Source organism: Erpetoichthys calabaricus, chromosome 8 (genome assembly GCF_900747795.2).
Source record: "Erpetoichthys calabaricus chromosome 8, fErpCal1.3, whole genome shotgun sequence".
Taxonomy (NCBI): Eukaryota; Metazoa; Chordata; class Cladistia; order Polypteriformes; family Polypteridae; genus Erpetoichthys; species Erpetoichthys calabaricus.
In genome coordinates, this window is record NC_041401.2 from 197,079,788 (window position 1) to 197,099,143 (window position 19,356).

The 19,356-nt window shown below is 48.0% G+C and overlaps 1 protein-coding gene across 2 annotated transcripts in view; it reads left to right on the forward strand.

The window, feature by feature from the left end:
• Positions 1-19,356, forward strand: part of pdia5 (protein disulfide isomerase family A, member 5) — a 140,488-nt gene that overhangs the window by 109,141 nt on the left and 11,991 nt on the right. For both annotated transcript variants that reach the window (XM_051930315.1, XM_028808079.2), the window contains 5 exons: positions 1,139-1,210; positions 3,903-4,039; positions 10,684-10,754; positions 13,533-13,696; positions 17,000-17,130. In XM_051930315.1, the coding sequence (XP_051786275.1) occupies positions 1,139-1,210; positions 3,903-4,039; positions 10,684-10,754; positions 13,533-13,696; positions 17,000-17,130 (575 nt within the window). The remainder of the gene's footprint in view (positions 1-1,138; positions 1,211-3,902; positions 4,040-10,683; positions 10,755-13,532; positions 13,697-16,999; positions 17,131-19,356) is intronic.

Genomic DNA, 19,356 nt, shown 5'->3' on the forward strand with positions numbered 1-19,356 from the left:
CGCTGTACGTCTGGGGGAACGTTGCTTGAGTGCTGGGGGCTTCAATATGAACTGCTCTGCTGCATTCGTATCCAGTTTCTACTGCAAAAGGCAGGCAGCGCCCACGCCGCACATTCGGTTAACACGTGGACCACCACGGCGACAAGAGGCACGTCTGTAAACTCGGGGTGTTCTTTTGATATGCTAATTAGATACATTGACCAAAGCTAACAGCTCAGATTACCTCATAGTTGGCACACGGTTGGCACAACAGTTTTGGAGTTGGCAGTCAACGTGTTAAACAGGTAAATCCTTTTGAAATCTGACGATAGTCAGCCTGAGGAGCGGAGCAGAGAGGTGAGCTTTGACCTGCTACTGTATGTACTGGGGGGCTGTCAAAGAATCCCGTTTGTCAAATTTCACTCGGTGACTGTCGGGTGGTCTCGCGTTTAGCCCTCCGTGACGTCCATTTGTCTCCTGTGGATGTCGCTGTTCAAACTGAGCAGACTTGTGGCCTTCGTGTAGATGGAGGTCTGCTGTCAGAATTGGCAGACCCCACTCAGCCCTCATTGAGGGGTCTCCGGCCCGATGCAGTCACTGGTTAATGATCTCGATTTTGTTTCATTCGCAGACGTGGATCCAGTTGAACATCCATGGATTGGAGTCTGGCGACGGTTTTAGTTTTTCATTTTTTTTAAGATACGCCAAAGACGCCTTACTTCTGTGATATTTACAGTACGTTTGTCAGCGCCACCCTTTACAAGCATTCAACATTTTTGTCCTGTGGAAAAGTTTAAAAACAAAAGCAAACTTCTTGAATTTTGGCTTTGTCAGCCATCATAATGGACTGGTGTGGACAGCAAGGAGGGTCGCAACAACAACGCACGCGAAAACGAGATTAAGAAGACAGATTACGTTATGACACTTTGACAGCCCTAATGATTATTATTATCATTATTAGTTAAGATTTATTAATCGATTACCACAGTTGACTACAATCACTACACAACAGACAGTAGAGTTGATTGTTTTTATGTCTTCCAGTAGAGATGTTCTGTTATAAGACGGCGGCTCCGTTTCCTGAGTTCCCATCGATTCTCTTGGAAACACTCCATTAAACGTCACCTTGTTTTATACTTTCATTTACTTCTCTTTCTAGAAAAGGAAAGTTCTTGCATCACTATGAGAATTATGGAGCCACGGCGAAGGACATCGCTGAGTGGATGAAGAAGTAAGTTTTTAATCTTCCTCAATGTCGATGTTGGCTCTGCTTTCCCTTCAGTTGTGTTAACATGTGGAATGTCGCCTTAAACCTCCGTGAAAACGGACACAAACGTGGAGTGGCCTCGCCAAACAGTCGTCTTTAAAACTGAGGTGTTAGTAGCTAGCAGTGGCCATCCAGCATAGAAGATCTGACTTCGCTGTTAGATTTTGTGCCAGATATTCTTCTCTGGTGAAAGATTTGATGCCTTATGTTATTTTGTTCTGAATTTTAATCTTGGGATTTAAACTTGTGAGGTTTGAATACACAATGGAGGTCTGACAGTGGAAAGTCCACCTCAGGAGAAGGATGGGGAGTCGCAGTGGATTCGATGCTCTCAACTGCCAGACGGTGTTCAGAAGGCTCACAGAATGTCAGGTTATATAGCGCCTTGACGTGTGGAGTACAAGTCACAGGAGGTTCTGCTCAAACTTCATAACACACTGGTGAGGCCTCATCTGGAGTCCTGGGTGCAGTTTGGGTCTCCATAAAGACATAACAGCACTAGAGAAGGTCCAGAGAAGAGCAAGTAGGCTGATTGAGGGACTACATGGGATGAGTTAGGAGGAAAGATTGAAGGAATTGAACCTGTTAACCATTTAATGTCAGTAAATGTAAAGTATTATACATGGGAAGTAAAAATGTGAGGTTTGAATACACAATGGGGGGGTCTTAAAATTGAGAGTTCACCTTATGAGGAGGATTTAGGAGTCGTAGAGGACTCTAAGCTATCGACTTCCCATCAGTGTTCAGAAGCCACTAAGAAGTCTACCAGAATATCAGGTTATATAGCGCCTTGATGTGTGGAGTACAAGTCACAGGAGGGTCTCTTCAGGCTTTATAACACACTGGTGAGGCCTCATCTGGAGTCCTGGGTGCAGTTTGGGTCTTTGGCTTTAAAAAGGGCATAACAGCACAAGAGAAGGTCCAGAGAAGAGCAATGAGGCTGACTGTGGGGCTACAGCGGACGAGTTATGAGGGAAGATGAAAAGAGCTGAGCCTTTATAGGAGATGAAGAGGAGACCTGAGTGAAATGTTTAAAATGATGAAGGGGATTAGTCTAGTTGATCAAGACGGTGACTTTAAAATGAGTTCAACAAGAACACAGGGACACAGCTAGAAACTTGTGAAGGGTGAGTTTCACACAAACATCAGGAAATCGAAAGCCACAGACACTTGGAGTAAGAGACCAAGTAGGGTGGTGGAGAGGAGGACTTTAGGGGCTTTTAAAACTCGACTGGTTGTTATTTTGGGGGAGTTAAGTGGACGGGGCTGGTGAGCTTTTTTAGGTTGAACGGCCTCTTCTCATCCAGACTGTTCGAATGTTCAGGAAGCTCCTGGTTTGGTATGTTTACCCACCTGGTGACGTTTTCCACAATGCCACCCTCTTGTGTATTTAGAGATGGCCCTCCCTTTTGTGTCACAGAACATTTCAGGCAGATTACTGGATGTCTCTGAGGTGGTCGATGGACTAAGCTAGACATTTGCTGAGGAGTTGCCATGTGACCTGAGGTTGGATGTGTACATTAAGTGGAGCTTACTTTTTTTTTTTTTAACATATTAATTATTTGTAAGTTTAATTTGCTTTATTCTTATTAGGCCATTAGTAAACTGTGCTGAGAACAGGCCATTCAACCAAACCACCTCGTCCATCCTGTTCACCGCGACCGTCCAAAGTAATATCACGTCCTGCTCTCCACCACTTTACTTGGTAGTTTATTCCATGTGTTTGTGGCTTTTTGCCTGAATAATTCTTGCTGAATTTATTTTAAAGTAACAACTTGGGTCCACTGCACTGATTCCCTTCATAATTTCAAAGACTTCATTCGTCTCCCCTTAATTTCTCTGTTTGCTTTGTGACGTGCGAGTCCCTCTGCCTTGCACCCCAAAACACGAAGCGGAGTCTCAGTACTTTAGCTAAACCAGCTTTACTCAGCTGGGAACAGGAACGGCACGGTTACTTATTGCAGCGGGATCTGCCACTCTGCTGTACACAGTCGCAGCAAACGGGCCTAGTCGGGGGCAAGTCAGTGGCCAAGTTACACTTATAATGTCACCCATCGGTGACAGGCGCTTATAGCACAATCTCGCTCGGCTCATAGTTGTTTTGCGTGACGCTCTGCTGTCCTCCACAGACATGGCAGTTGCACTTCGGCGTGCTGTCACGCTTGTCGTAAAAGAGTACAGAAACCTCTCAGTCCTCTGATTGGCCAGGCTGGGCTCCTCTGGACTTCCTCTACTGCTGCTGTGTCTCTTTTTCTAATATGGAGGCCTCACTAGAGCCTTATACCCTCCCTGGACTTGTGCGCCACGCCTCGGCCGCTATACCCTAACATCCTATTGGCGGTCCTGACGGCTCACGTCCACTGCCTGCTTGTAGATGGTGACGTGTTCACTGCGACTCGCAGGCACATTCAAGTTTCAGAACTCCCGTTGTGTGTTCATATTCTAACTTTTGTACTCCCTTTGTGTCATTTCTTTACGGATTTCCTTTCATCATCCACTACTCTGCCCAAGCCTGGCGCTCCTCTTTGTTTTATTGTGCGTTAGATAAACCCGCTGCGTTACAGGGGGCCTCGTCTCGATTCGTGAGCCATTTCCGGTGCACTTGGGGTCGTTTCACTTGAACCTTTGCTCTCGTTTTATCTTCCACTTTTCATAGCCCTGAAGCCCCCCAACCTAAAACTCCAGAGGTTCCCTGGTCAGAGCAGGAGTCTGCCGTCTTCCACCTGACAGATGAAGATTTCGACAAGTTCCTGCAGGACCACCCGAAAGTGCTGGTGATGTTCTACGCCCCATGTGAGTCCTTTATGGTTTTCTCTTTAGAGACCTTGTGTCTGCTTGTCTCCTAATTCTGTATCCATGTTACGTAGGCTCACATTCATCTATTTTGTATTACTTTATCTCTTAATTCTTCTTGTTTTTCTTTTCTTGTAACTGTTTGATTTTGACATCTTGTGACACACTTTGAGTGACCGCCTGTGCTAGGAAATGTGCTTGTTGTCGTTGCTCGTTGCCCACGTTTGATTTGCGATTCTCAATTCACGCGGCTCTTATAAGCAGAAGCAGCAAGCAGTAATGGCGTTAAAACAAGACGCACTTCAGCAGACGGGGGGTCTTTACAGTCACAATCTTAGGTTTTTAATGTCACGTCTGAACGCTTCTGTCCGCGTGGTCAGCAGACTCGACAAATGAAAGAGATGGCAGTGCCATGCATCAGCGCTGACCAGGAGGCATTAAAATGTCCACCATGCAGCTTTACTTCAAGAGTCGAGGTCTGCTAACACATTTCAAAGGCCTGGTCTTTTCATCTTTGATATGGTCGACGTACAAATTGTGAAGCTCGCTTCAGATGGGCCTCGGCTCGTGTGCCCGGGATGATGACTTTAGATTGTGGTGGTGGCAGCAGCACAGAAGACGGCGACTCCAGCTGTTGATTTGGCCGCCTCGCCTGATGGCCCCTGTTCTTGTCACAGCTCCACTGAGCGCAGATCATCTCCTGAATCTTCGCGTGTCAAGCTGCCTCCTGGATATTCTGATAAAACCCACATCAAGGCCTGAAGATCCCGTCACTAGACATGCCTCCCGAGCAGAGGACACGCTGCGTGTCGAGATTGTGCCGGTCCACTGAGATGCTGCCAAACTTCTGAGCATCGCACAAGTTCGTCACTCCTAGTGCAGGCCTCAGGTCCGGATGTTCATCTCAGGCAGGCTGGTATGGAGGAGAGGCGGACATCTTTGTTCAGTAACCGCAGGAGAGGAAGACCGAAAGGAAAGGTGATGACTTGGGTACGTGTCCTCCGTCCCGTGAGATTCTTACTTTGGTGTCTGGCCACACTGAGTGCCACTAGTGCAAGACAGCGACATACCAGAGACAGAAGAAGACGACGACGCATCAGGCCCACCATTGAATAGCCGTTACGGCCTGTGGGTAAGAACTGCCTCTGCGTCTCGTGGCACAAGTGCCAGTGGTCCTACAAGGCGGCTGTGTTGAGGTAACCAGGAAGGCAGTGTGTGTTATGAGTGCCAGGCTTGTAAAACTCGAAAAGAATTGGCCTCAGTTTTTAAAAGAGGCCTTAAATTCTAAGTAGGCCTATAAAGCGCAAAGTAGGTCAGCCCTGAAACATTTTAAATTAAAACAAATAATAATAACGTTTGCCTGCAGTAGTTGGATATATGTAATTACTGTAAGAAGTTTGGCCTTCGGCTGGCATTTTAACGGCGATTATTGTTCACGTATTGATGAAATGATCGGCCTGACTTTGTGCCTTTGACTGCTTTTTGTTCTTTGCTTTATGAGCTCTCATTCATCTCCTGCTCCCTGTTGTTGTTTTGCCCTTCTGGTTGGCCACTCTTTCTTCGTGGCACAGCGATATGCCCTGAACTAAAGGACTAAAGGGCCCTGTGTGCCCAGCATATTCTGAGCCAACTTCACCGCCCTCTGCAGAGCCCTGGCACCCTGGGCTGAGCAGGTGCCGTACCAGGATGGACTCCACTGAGCCCCTGTGGAACGATCAGAGCTCCTAATGCTTGTGAGCTTTTCTGCCCTTCTATTTATTTTTACTTGGAAACAGAAAGGCCTCGTCCAGACAAACACACAACTTGAAAACACGTCTCTCGTTATTGGCTTTGGCCTTTCATCCGCACTGAAGCGGCATTTTCAGGCACTGAAAAATAATCTTCTTGAAAAAGGCCATCCGTAGTTTGTGAATTTGAAAATGCCGGGGCGTCACGTAGTGAAGTGGATTTGGACAAGCGTGTGAGTGTCACGGGATCAGCCGCTGTTACTGCCCTCATCTTTACTGTGCATCAGACACACGTGAATATCCCACCAGTGTACTCCCAGTCTCTGTTTGCCGTGGCTTTGGCTTCCTTTGTAACAAAGGGGTCTGCTATCGTTTATCCTTTGGCTGCTCTTCGTTTTCTTTGTTCTTTCGGCTTTCATGTTTGCTCCGTAAGCAGACGTCACTCCGGACTCACAGACTGTCCGCTTCGATGGGAATGACTGACACTTTCTTGGCATTTCAGTGACGAGCGGAAAACCCAAAAGTGTGGATGGAAAACTTTGGAGGTCAGAAGGTGTTTTCAGGAGATTAAACCTGAGATGAAAGGGCCAGTCTGATGTATAGCCTGGGGGGTCCTACCCGGTACCGGACGTCCACAGAACGTTAGGGGTCATCAGCTGTGGTCTGAATCCCTGGAAGTTTATTGGGGGGCTGTTTCCACTGCATATCTGTGGATGATTTCGTATCAACTGTCTGAAGCGCCCTCATCGTTGGACTTCATCTCCATTACCTTGTAGGACCCTGCTCTGTGGGGACATTTGTGGAGCTGCTGTTACATGTACTTTATGTACCTTAGTTTATTTATAGATTTCTGCATCTTTTTCGATATTTCAATGCACTATTTTGGCTTCTGTTATATAATAAAACACTAAGTGTGTGTCCAGTCCATCAGAGCAACCTGATTGGTCAGTTTGGCTTAGGGGGCGTGATCAAAAGAGGAAGTGTGAGACACGGGAGGAGGAGCCTGGATCCACCACCCTAGAGCTCCTCCAGTGGGCACCAGCTGCAGACCTCCAGAGCTCTGGTGGGTTACAGACTCGGGCTGTGGGAGACTCGTTTGCCCAAATAATGCCAAGTGCTGTCGAGTAAGTGAGCTCCAGGGTGGAGGCTCCGGGCTGCAGAGAGACGATATACCAGGAGGCACACTGAGAGTCGCCATTCAAGACAGGAAGTATAAGAGCCGACGGGAGGTGAGCAGGACGCCTCACAAATAAGCACAGAGTCCGAGAAGAAGCCTTATGGGAACCCACCCACTTGAAAGGTCAGGTTCAGACACGCGAGGATACCAAGGAACAGCACATGCAGGGCAAGGGGTAGCAAACCATTTTAGATTTATTAGATTTAACCTTCTTCAACAAGTAAAATGGCTTGTACCCCATAACTCACAGGTTGTGCTGTTTTTGGGGCGACTGGCAGTACTGGGAAGGGGTTTAATGTTGGCCTGCACTTCCACAAATTGTGCTGATCCTGAGAGTGCGGTGCTTGGTGTCTGCCCATGGCGGTGAGGTGCTGCCATTTTAAGAAAGCTCCAGATGTTGCCTTTTGTAGAAGAGAGTCGGGTCGCTGAGTTTTGGGTTGGATTTACAGCAGCATTTCCACTTCTGAACTCATGGCAGCTACAGAAGAGTCACTCGGTGGATTTCATCGTTGAAAAAATATTTTGGCTCTGGCTGGCGTAGCGTGTTTTTTTATTCCAGAGGCGCTTTTGGGAGTTTTGTGTTTACGCCGTGTCCCTGGCCCGCTTCCCAGTGTGTGACGTCACAAGGACTTTAAAAAATCTCCTTGTATAACTGAAGAAGCCTGCGCCGTCCTGAGAGAAAGGTCACCTCTGTCTGCCCTTTTAGCTTGGAGCCACAGCGCTAAGCACATAAAGTCCTGTGTTTGCGTGCCAGTGTTCCTCCCGTATTGCCAGGTAAGTTGGCACTGCCCGTGGGTGTACCCTGCATTGCATTGGCACCCTGTGCTTTGCTACCTCTGGTACCACAGTAAGCAGTGTGACTTGGGTCGGCTGTGGTGTAACTGATGCTATCAAGTGTGAAGGTTGGGTAGTTCAGGGTGCAGCCAAGTTTATGTTTTACTTTTTTGTAACTGCTGGCAGTCTGGCATAAGAAATTAAACGTGAATGAACCAGAGAAACTCAAAACGTTAGCATCATCATCATCATCATCATCCGAGTTTCCAGACACGCTCCCAAAAGCCGTCCTTGGTGCTTCGCTGTTTAAGTCCTTCAGATGTGACAGTTCCTGACTGTTCTCCTTACTGTGACTCCTTGGTTGGTGACTGGCGTGTGACAAACGACAGGAGCCACCTCTGGTTCAGTAGACGTGAGGCCTACCAAGAGGATGTTGTGTTGTGTGCTGTCATCGATTGGTCAGCAGATGTGACGGTGAGTGTACAGAACATGCTCGTATTGCACTCTTCCTCACTTCCCACCGTTAGCGTGAGAGAACGCAAGTGTCACGGGGCACACATTGACATCCAAGGCAACTTGCAACACCTGAGGGGGACACTTGGGTCCATTTCTTTTTGTTTTTCTAATTGGAGCCCAGGCAGGTGAAGTGAGTTGCTCAAGGTCACAAAGTGGTGTCAGGAGTGGGATTTACCCTTTGACCACCACGCCGCGCTGCCATCTTACACATTCTTATGCCACCAATTTTAGCACAAGCGTGTGGGACTCTTTACACACTGGTGGGTATGGGGGCAGTGAGAGTACCCGGTGAGCACCTCCTCCTTACTGGCACTGCAGGCTGAAAGTGCAAGGAGACGGTCATGTGACAGACAGACATATTGAGACAGTCATGTGACAGACGTGGCACAATATCAGGAAAAGAGCACCTCCCCCGAGTGGTGCATTAGCTACATTTTTACACACTCGTCCTAAAGTTTTATTTGTATATTTTGCTGCCAACTCGTGTAGGAGTTTGCATAAGTTGGGGTTCTGCTGTAATCATTTTGTGAAGAATTCTGCGTTAGTGTTGATTGGTGAATGTCGCCAAAATGTCAGCTGAATTTTTCTCATGAAGATGTGCCATTGGGCCGACTTTGGCACACCGTTTTTTTGTTTTTTTTTTCCAGTGCCCTGTGGGATTGACATCACTGAGCTGTAGCAGCCAGTGTTGGATGGGACAGCCAAACCCCCAAAGTCCAACATCTTTATTGAAGGTGACTTACAACAACTGAGACACAGTCGGCTCCATTTCTTGTGGTTTCTCCAGTTGGCGCTCAGACGTGTCAAGTGACTTGCTCAGGGTCACACAGTGGTGTCAGGAGTGGGATTTGAACTCCAAAGCCTTAACCACTATACCACACTTCCTGCCTTTATAATGGGCACCGTGTCTGCCAATGGAAGCCAGGCCTCGGATACACACCCAGAGTTGGTCGGCGAGCTGTTCTTCCTCTTCCGCACCCTCTGCCAACCCCTCCTGGAAGACCGCCGCGCTGCTTGCTAACATCACCCAGACGCCCCAAATGCAGTGTTTACAGGGGCACCATTGCTGGCACTGCCGCTCCTGTCCTATCAGCTGGTGGGCGCGTCAGTGGAGAAGTGCTGTCCCCTACTGCTGATTGCAGGCACCAGACGGCTCCCTCGTCTGCCCCTCTCTGTTGGTCTCCCTCCGGTTTTCTGTAACTCTTAAGTGCCAGGGGGCTTGTGGGGTGAAGGCTCAGCGAGTTTATGCTTTGTGCTCCTCTTGCCACTTTCGGTAACGGATGTTACTGTCCTGAACCCCCGGAAGCTCGTTGTTCATTGGTTAGCTCTCCTGCCTCACAGCTCAGGCCACATTTCTGGCCAGCATAGTTGGCAGATGCTTGGTTTGCCCTCAAAGACACCTTAAAGACCACTGCACCATTATACTCCACTTAAAACTGGCTCAGCTTCTCCTTCTCAATTAACTTCAATGCATTTCACCGAGGTCTTCAAAATACCCGAACCTTTCTGCGATTTCGGTGAGCTGAGCGGGGCTCCATATGGTCCACATCAACATTAAGGCATGTAGCTGCAGTGGTCCAGACACGCGTCACTTGGTCCTTCTGTCCCGTTCTTTGTCACTGTTTCTGTGTGCTGCTCCTCCTCTTCTTTTCTTTCTCTGTTAGCCTTGATGCTCTTGGTCCTTGTTCACTTTCTTCTCCTGGTGCCACCAGAGTGTACATAAATGTAGATGGTGGACAGCCAGTCAGACATCCTGGAGTTGTGGTCCTGCAGTGTGTGCCATTGTGTGCTGACCATTCTTATTGTTTTTGAACTACAAGCCAATCAGTGGGACTCAGTGGGACTCGGTCCTTCACCCCAGCCCAGATATGCGAGAACTTTCTGGAAATAAAGCAGCTTCTCTGTGTTTCTCCTGGCAGGGCCCAAAAAATCCTGATGAAGCATAACAGGGAAAGCAAAAAGCAAGAATGTGTAATATTTAAACTATGATGGCGAAATCTCACTCTTGGGACAATTAAAGTTCTGTCTGTCCATCTGCAGAAAGGAGGAGCCAGGAGAGAAACATACAAGTACCAACAAAACGTGTGGTGTACATAAAAGAGTCACCTGTGACAAGACGGCTCTGCATACGAGTGGCAGGCCACCTACACCTCCGCCGGCTGGCTGGCCGCCCCACTTCTCATGTCTAGGCCCCCTGGGGTTTGTTGTTCTTGTAATTTGTGGGCTCAGACTCAATAAAGGTCTGGAAACGAGCAAATAGACCACCGTGGTCATAGTTTGGCCGCTTGCTCCGGCCAGGCTTTAGTCCATAAAGCAAGGCGGCGGTCGTGTCTTTAAAGCCCAGGAACGGCGTGTTGTTTCTCATTTAAAGATAAGAAGAATGTTGTGTTTGTAACAGGCCTGTGAGTTCATGCAACTCCCTCTAATGGCCCCTTGTGACTTGTTTTCAGGGTGCGGTCACTGTAAGAAAATGAAGCCAGACTATGATGAAGCTGCTGAGGTCCTCAACAAGGATGAGCACGTGAGTGAAAACAAATGCTGCACCCTTAACTGCTGTGTCTGCTCCTTCTCACAACGCCAGTCCCTTTTGGCTGAGGGACGCCGTTTAAAGTTCTCAGCTTTACGTGTCTTAGGGACTGCATCAGGACATGAAGCCAACATGTCCGTTACTTTAGCACATCATATAGAGTTTTATAGAACGGGCAGAGGTCAAGTGCGAGGCCCATTCCTTTTACTTACTTCTTGACGTTCTCATATTAATAGAGGAGTCGCTGTGTCCACAGCTTATGCTTTAGGGGTCCCACTTGATGACAGTTAGGTGTCGATAAGGGACAGCGGCCATTTTGTAGCGCCGAGGACTATGAAGAAGGTGGGATTGAATTGTTGCCCAGGTCTGTGTGTAGAGGCCATGCCGGCCCCCGAGCACCTCCTGGATGTCGGGAAGCGTTGGCTCCGAGGCCGATGATCTCACTTGTTGTGTGTCGGGTTTCGTTTTCCTTCCAGCCTCACGTAACACTCTGGATGGATGAGTGCGCTTGCAGTGCGCCCAACTCTCGGTAGGTTGCGTTTCGTTTTTTTAAAGCAGTGTGGACCACAACAGGCCAAGGTTTGAGGAGATGGCTGAAGTTTTGGAGCTGCGCTATATTTAATTAAACCTGCGTGTCTCCTGACCATTTTAATTAGCAGGTGGCATTGGTGGCTGACCTGATGGGAAGTCGCACTGATAACTCATTAAAGAATTGCTTAATGCAGCAAAGGCCTTTTACGTAAGATTAAAAAGGCAGCGACGCACCGTTTAACTGAATTACAATCAAAGCATCGCCTCGGTCACGATTGGAGCTCTTTTGCACTTCCAGATATGTTTCACTTGTTATGTTGTGAATTTCTTTTGTGTTTTTTTAAAGGAATTCTCCACCCAAAAATATTTATGGATTTTTTTTTTTGACGTGTTTCTTACTCCCAGGTAGTGATGGCCTAGAAACCGTTAAATCTCATCCTGTAACGGAGAACGGGGATAACAAAAGTTTCTGCTAGAATAGACGTCTATGCCAGAGAACAGCAAATAACGTCAAACATTTTCAAGAAAAAAAGGCCGCACGTTACTCGTGTCACACAATCCACATGTGAAGCCATCCAGTCGTGCGCTCACAACGTCCCAAATACGGAGATTTTTACGAAAATATTGCTAAATAAACCTCCTCCGCAAAACGAAAATGTAATGTGCTCAGACGCAGCCGAGCGTTTGAATTATAAAGTTGAGCCCATTCGTTGGCTAACATTGCCCATCATGTAATGTCCACCGTGCCAAAGTTCACTAAGGAAACAAACGCAATTAAAGATTACAAGTTCAAGAAGAGCGGCTGAGCACATCGGCATGGAGAATGAGCCTCGTACTTGTGCGTATCTGAGACGCTTCAACAAACAGAAGGTCCGCTCACCCGTGTTGTTAATCCCGAGGTTCTCCGGTCGGGACAGGAGGCGCCTCTAAAATTCCAGTGCTCGCTGGCGTCTGAGCGCGTTCCGTTTTATTCACAAGGGCGTTTTCCATAAGTGGCTTATTTAACATTTCAGTCGAGATGCACGTCTCTGAGATGTGAGCGTACACCTGGGCGACTTGACGTGTGGATTATACGTTATGGTAAATGTTTTAATATCCTTTTGCTGTTGTCTGGCATTGGTCGCCATAGATGCCTCTCGTATCAGAAATTTTGTTCTCGATGAAGATGTGAGATTCCAAGCTTTTCTCGGCCATCACTATAAACTACGTGGGGTAAAGAACACCAAGAACAGTCATTTCGTGTGCTTGTTACTTATTAAAGTTATGTTTGTGATGTCACTGCACTGCCATTCTATGAATCGTTTTTTGTCACCCGTTTTAGAACTTGTTTTAAGACGTATGGAGCTGGGGGTGACGGAGGATCACATTCTGGAATAAAGGCCGTGACGGACCGACGAGTTTTAGGACTGCAGTGGCTCAAATCTCGCCACCTCCCCATCTCCTGAGCTGCCACCATAAGCGAGACTCAGTGTGCGGCTTGTTACAGGATCGTTTCAATCCAAGTCACCTGTAGCGTGATGTCAGGGCGGCTAGTTGACGTAAAGAACAACTGAATACGGACAGGATCACCGGACGAAGGCAAACGAGCGCCATTGACAACGTGGTTACAGTGTGTGTGCCTTTCCAAGATTCTCGGTGATTTAGTAAAAGCATTAAAGCCCCTTGCTGATTGGATGCCACAGTTACGGGATTACAGTGATTTTTGTCTTTTTATTTATTCTGCTTGCGGTCCAGAGACGCGGTGAGTTTAGGTTTCCGGTTGGTCTCGTATTTAAAATCACGGTCAGGGTTAGCGTCTCCCTCATGGTGCCCGTCCATTTGGTAGCTCTTTTTTTTTTTTTTGTTATCGTATTGTCTGTCCCGCTGCACGTCTGCACCTTTGTATCAGTACGTTTGTTTTTATGAAGGTAATCACGACTCTGCAAAGTATAGCGACATGCATTATGTATGAAACCTTTTAGCGTGTGCTCAGCATAATGAGTGAATTAGGCCGCGCATGTTGTGTAAAGCGATTCTGGTTCTCATCACATCCGAGATGTTTAATTCATTTGTCCCTTTGGAGAGAAATTCCAATTCATCTTCCCGTCACTCAGTTCAGATTGCCGTTTCCCCGATGCCTTGCCCACCTGGTTGCCAATTATGACTCCCAATTTTTTATGTAAAATGCTTTTTTGTTTAATGACATTTCTGAAATTGACAAAAGCTTGCTGAACTGACGCCATCTGTTTTCTGTCTACAAAGAGCCCCGGAGTCCTGGCAGCAGTCGACGCCACCATCCACAAAGTCGCGGCAGAAAAGTACCACGTGTCTGGCTTCCCGACGGTCAAGTACTTTGAGGACGGAGAGGAGAAGTTCACACTGCCGCACCTCCGGACCAAAGACAAGATCATCGAGTGGCTCCACAAGTAAGACAAGGCGTCGCCTTCGCTGTGTTCTGTACTTTTAGTCTTTACTGTTCACCTTAATTTGTAAATGTATTTTAAAATAAAGCTTCACCAATTGAGCGCATTGTCGTTTGTGCTGTAAGAGGGCTGCCACTTAAACGTGGGGCCTCAAGCAGCAACATAAACAACAAAGCTGGACCTTCACCATGTCCTGGAAACAAATGTCACCTTTGGATCCAGAGGCCCGTTCCACCAGCACAGCGGTTTTTCTACGGGCCTACCCAGTAACCCACTGTGCCATCTCCGCTCCCTAAACACCCTGGGCACATCCCACATCCTGGGACTCTCCCTATTGGTCGTTCATCTCTACGTCTCTCTTCAGTGATTGGTTACCCTTGGAACCACAACCCGTCACCTCACATCAGACTCCTCATAGACTACGGCCAAGCACGGGTGTCGACCCCAGGAGGCCGAATCTGTGAAGTAGCCGCCATAACCACTGCCCTGCCATGCCAGGCTCCTTTTTATTTGCTAGATGGGTTTTTATTAGAAATGTATGATTTGTGTCGTTTGAATTGATTAATTATTAGTCTGTACAAGTATACGCCATGTGGATTTAATTTGTGTGTGAATGTACGAGAAGTCGTCGCAGTGTTTTCACTTTCATCTTTTTTTTTTTTTTTTCTCCCCCCACCACGCCTGAGCCCCCCGTGGCTGGGACAGCATTTTAAGTGCCTTAGCCTGTAGCTGTAAATGGCTTCGGTCACAAATAATCTCGACCTTGCTTTGATGTTCAGTTCGGCCTCATTGAATTATTTGCTCGCCGGCACGGCCCGGTGGTCCTGTCTTTGTGTATCCAAGATGTATTTCGTTTCAATCAGGCCTTCTGAATAATAACCTTGTAATATCATCCGGCCTTCCAATGAACTGTGTAAGTGATTATGGTAACGGGCTTCCTGAAGCATGGATGAGTGACCGCTGGGATATTTGACGTGATAAATTAAAAAAAATGAGCGCTTGGCATGGCCCCTACATCAATGTCCTCCTTACCAGTGAGAGATCGACTGGCACTCAAGACATTCGTCATCAGCTTCGTTAAAACGCATAACAGACGTTTCCAGCTCACCAATATGCTGCACAGGCTGTTTTCCCAATTTGTGCGCTCTGTCTTAATAACAAAGGCTCCCTTCACGTTACCAGGCCGAAGCGACTCAAATCCGACTTCCTTTGCCTTTATTTGATTTTTTTCAGGTCTGTGCGGACTCAGAAGTCCAATCTTTCTTTTTAAATCCGATTTGAGTCACTTTTGTATGTGCTCCTAGCTGGGATACGTGTCTGATCTGTGGCCATGTGACATGGAGGAGAACGGTCAGAACAGGATTCTTGTGGGGTTTTTGCCTCTATGAGTGGGCTGAGTGCTGTCGTCATCAGGCAGCACCGCAAAACAACAATGGAGGAGAGTGACAGCTGTGACAACAGTCAGGGTCCCACCTTTGCTGGCTCCATTCTCGTCCCCACACATCTCCTGGGGCAGCAGTCCCGGCAATAGCTGCAAAAACAGCACAGCCAGCCAGCATTTTTTCACCTTCTTGACCTAATCGTGTACTGTTGGCCATCCTGCAGAGCAAAATACGACGCATACACGAGCTACTAGTGCTGCCATTTTGTCAGTGTCAATGCCACGAGGTGTCTCACAGATAATGATGCCTTTTGTGGTTGGTGACGCAGATGACTTGTGCACAAACGCATCAATGTGCACATGAGTGCCATTTCAGGGGACAGACACGCTCACATTACGGTTTGATACAGCAGGTCACTTGTGACTTGTGAACCGCCAAGGCGGGCAGAAAATCAAAACTACGCAATGAGGCCTGAAATGTGAACGTAGCCTTAAAGCAGAATAAAGTGTGACAAGTGACGGAACGTCTGAAAAGCATCGCCTGTTGTCGCCGCGTCTGTCTGTCCCAGTGAAATAAGTTGGCTCTCAGTGGACCAGGACACACATGTATACTTCAAGAAGATGTGTTGGGAAGGTTCTGTTTTCATTGAAATGTCTTGAAAAGAGAGCACAGGACACCTTGGTGACATTCGCAAACTGGTAGCTTTTCAGAATCGTCGAGGTTAAGACAGACAGGCAGAGACCCTGTGTGGTCTCAAGTGCTGACTGACCGTGAGAGACACGTTACTTCAGCTTGGACATTTGGTAGATTTTCAAAAATTCCTAAACTCCTTTTTTCGTTTTGTCATTCCGTGGTATTGTGTGCTGCTTGACAGGAGGAAAAACGAATTCAAAGAGTCTGGACGAGAGCAGGCCGTTCAGCCCAGCAAAGCTCAGCAGTCCTGTCCAAATGAGTTTTGGAGGCCCCTAAAGTCCTCCAGACCACCACACTACTTGGTCACTTATTCCATGTGTGTTTGTGTGAAGTTTCCCACTCTGTCCCCGTGTCCTTGATGAACTCATTTTAAAGTCACCGTCTTGATCCACTGCTCTAATTCCCTTCGTCATTTTAAACACTTCACTCAGGCTCCCCCTTAATCTGTGAAGAGGCTCAGCTCTTTGAATGTTTCTTCATAACCTTCATACCCCTGAATCGGCCTCGTCACTCTTCTCTGGACCTTCTCTTGTGCTGTTATGTCTTTATGGAGACCCAAACTGTACCCAGGACTCCAGATGAGGCCTCACCCCAGTGTGTTATAAAGCTTGACCAGAACCTCCTGTGACTTGTGCTCCACACATCAAGGCGCTATATAACCTGACAGTCTGTTAGACTTCTTAATGGCTTCTGCACACTGTTGATAGTCCACTATGACTCCTAAGTCCGTCTCCTACGGTGCACTTTTGGTTTTCAGACCTCCCATTTTAAGCGGTTTAATGCAACACTGCAACGTAACAACATGTGTAACTGTGAAGGGTCTGAGGACTTTCTTATGGCGCTGCATGTAGCGCCTTTCACAGAGACGTTACTCAACAGTGCCAGGTTGGTGAAGTGTAACTGGGAGACGAGCGGTTCAGTCCGGTCTTGTTTTCTGCCCACTTACTTTGCCGGTGGTCGGCGGGCCACGCAGGTCAGTCGACACCTCCCACCGTTGCCTTCTGGCCAGCCAGCATAAAGCTGCAGAGCGCAGCAGAACGGCCTGCACTGATGACGAGACCTGCACTTGGTCATCATGGCAGGGCTGTCTGCTCCACGCCCTCGTTTTGATTTTAATGAATGTCATCTTTCAGTTCCAAGTTGTTCCCTGCAGAGTCACTCCGATGGTAAAGCTCTTTGGCCACTGAAGTGTCTCTAAATTTGCTGCTTGTGTTTGCTTCTTCCCCTACAGCCCTCAAGCGCCACCTCCTCCAGAGCAGACCTGGGAAGAGAAGCCATCACATGTGAGCCACCTGGCAGCTGAGGACTTCAAGGACTTCCTGAAGAAGAAGAAGCACGCCCTCGTCATGTTTTATGCCCCGTGTGAGTAGCTCTCATGACTTCATTACTTACTTCATCCCAAGTGAATCAAACCCTCTCGCCCCAAACCACTTTTTACAGGCTGCATTGGTTGAGACCACGGCTCATTCCTTCTCATGCCACCTTGTGCAGCGGCGTGTGGGAGACAGAGAGGGTACAGCTGGTACACAACTCAACAATGAGGCACTGCATGTCTCCAGCGGTGCAAGTCACACTCTTTCATGTGACACCGTGTGCAGCTGAGAGTGTGACAGAAGGAGAAGGGTGGCACGGGGTGGGGTGTGCGTCTGACCTGTCTGGGCACCACTGTGGACCGCACACATTAAGCCCACGTCCACACTACTACGTTTTTATTTAAGAACGCGGACGTTCGTCTCTGTTTTCACCTTTTGTCTCCACTGCTCCAGAATTTTCAACCTCTAAAGACGGAGCTCAGTGTTGCAGTGTGGGTCAAAATGGAGACTTTTGAAGACGCAGACTCTAATCTGGCTCTGATTGGTTTGTCCTCTCTGCATGACCTTCTCCTACTCATTACCATAAGTCATTCCTTGTGTGAACACTAGAGGGAGCTCAGGGTCCCAGACTCCAGTGCAGACACACAGTCAGTAGCTTCAATAAAGTGACACAAATACCTTCTACCAGTCACAATCCTCCAAGACACAGACGTCTCTCCTCCTGCTGGCTCGGCTCAGCTCACCTGGGTGAGGCCGGGTGGCTTCTTTTATGGCAGACCCAGAGCCTGGAAGCACTTCCGGGTCAGACGGGACCTCTTTTCATGCGTGCGCCTTTCTTACAGCTCCCTCTGGTGGAACCCACATACCCTGACAGGGCTGCTCACCAAGACGACATTTCCCAAGGTGCCCTGCAGGAGTATGAGTGATGAGGGAATAAATAGCCCCGGAGAACGTCCTTCCCTGTCCCTCCATTTTATTTCTTCCTGGCTAGGAATGGCACTGCAGATAAATCTGGCTGGGATGCCCTGGGGCCTGCCATCTGGGTAAGGAACCTTCCTCCCTCCTGGTTGGGATGCCAGTCCATCCAATTTGGTATTTACATTTGCTTGCTCACCTTTCATGGAAGAAAACCACATTCCAAAATGGTGGATAATTACACTCGTGTGTTACTCCTAATGACAATTCCATGTCATCGTCACTCCACACAGCACAGCCCGGTTTTGTTTTTTGTGTTCGCCGTTTGCTGTTCTTCGTGTAATCGAATGTCTAGCACTAAGGACGCTTCCACTTCCTGTCTCTGCCAACACGCATGTGCCCAGTGTGGGTGAATGGATGCGTCTCGTGTATTTTCGGTCGTTTAAGTGTGGGTTGAGATACTTTTTCTTGTTTTTAAATGGAATCATGGCAATGTGGACTTGGCCTGAGTCACAGCAGGGATTGATGGGAGATTGTGTGGAGCAAAGTGAAGTCCCCTGTGGGCTGAGTGCGCCTCTGAAAATGGCTGAGGAGTCAGAAAGCTTTTGACGAGTTTCCTGAATTGACCGAATGACTCGTGATAATCAAACCAACTTTAAGGTGACATGTCATGGGGTCTCTGGCATCCCGCACTGTACATCGGCTCATTGGGGGTGCGTTTTGTGGAACTCCGTGGTGAGCAGTGGCAGCAAGTCTCCGTGACGGTTTGCTTTGAGCCACTTTCGTCGTCAGGATCACCTCGGCCGTTTTCTGGGTTTCTCCCCAACATCTTCTCCTCCAGCCTCCACGGCCCTGGGTATCCTCATTCTTTTCATATCGTGTGCCACCTCCAGCCATGGCATCTCCTGCCTCATCTCCTCCACCCTAACCCCACTAGTCTGTCTGCACCTGTCACCTCCACAGCCAAATCTTTCTCTTACCTAATAAAATATAACGACAAGCTTGAAGGAAATGGAGGTGATTTTGGTAACTGCAGCCGCAGTGCGGTGAAGCCGAGCTGAATCGGCCCACGTTTGAAATGAAATGGCAGATGTGTGTGTGCGCCGCTCCTCTTGGTGCGCTTGTTCCGATGATGTCAATTTGCCTCTTAGATTTTGCCGGATCATTTAAGGCTGATTGAAGTAAAACTTTCAAGTGACGGATTGCCTGTCAGTGCGGAAATTAGCGTTCACAAGATTTTTATTGCAGACTTGTAATACCGTGATACGGCTGTTAGCGAGCTGGTGAACGGACGCTGCTGTAATTCTGCCAGTCGTCTGCTATTCATGCTGCGGCTTATGCCAGCTTTGAAACGCTCAGC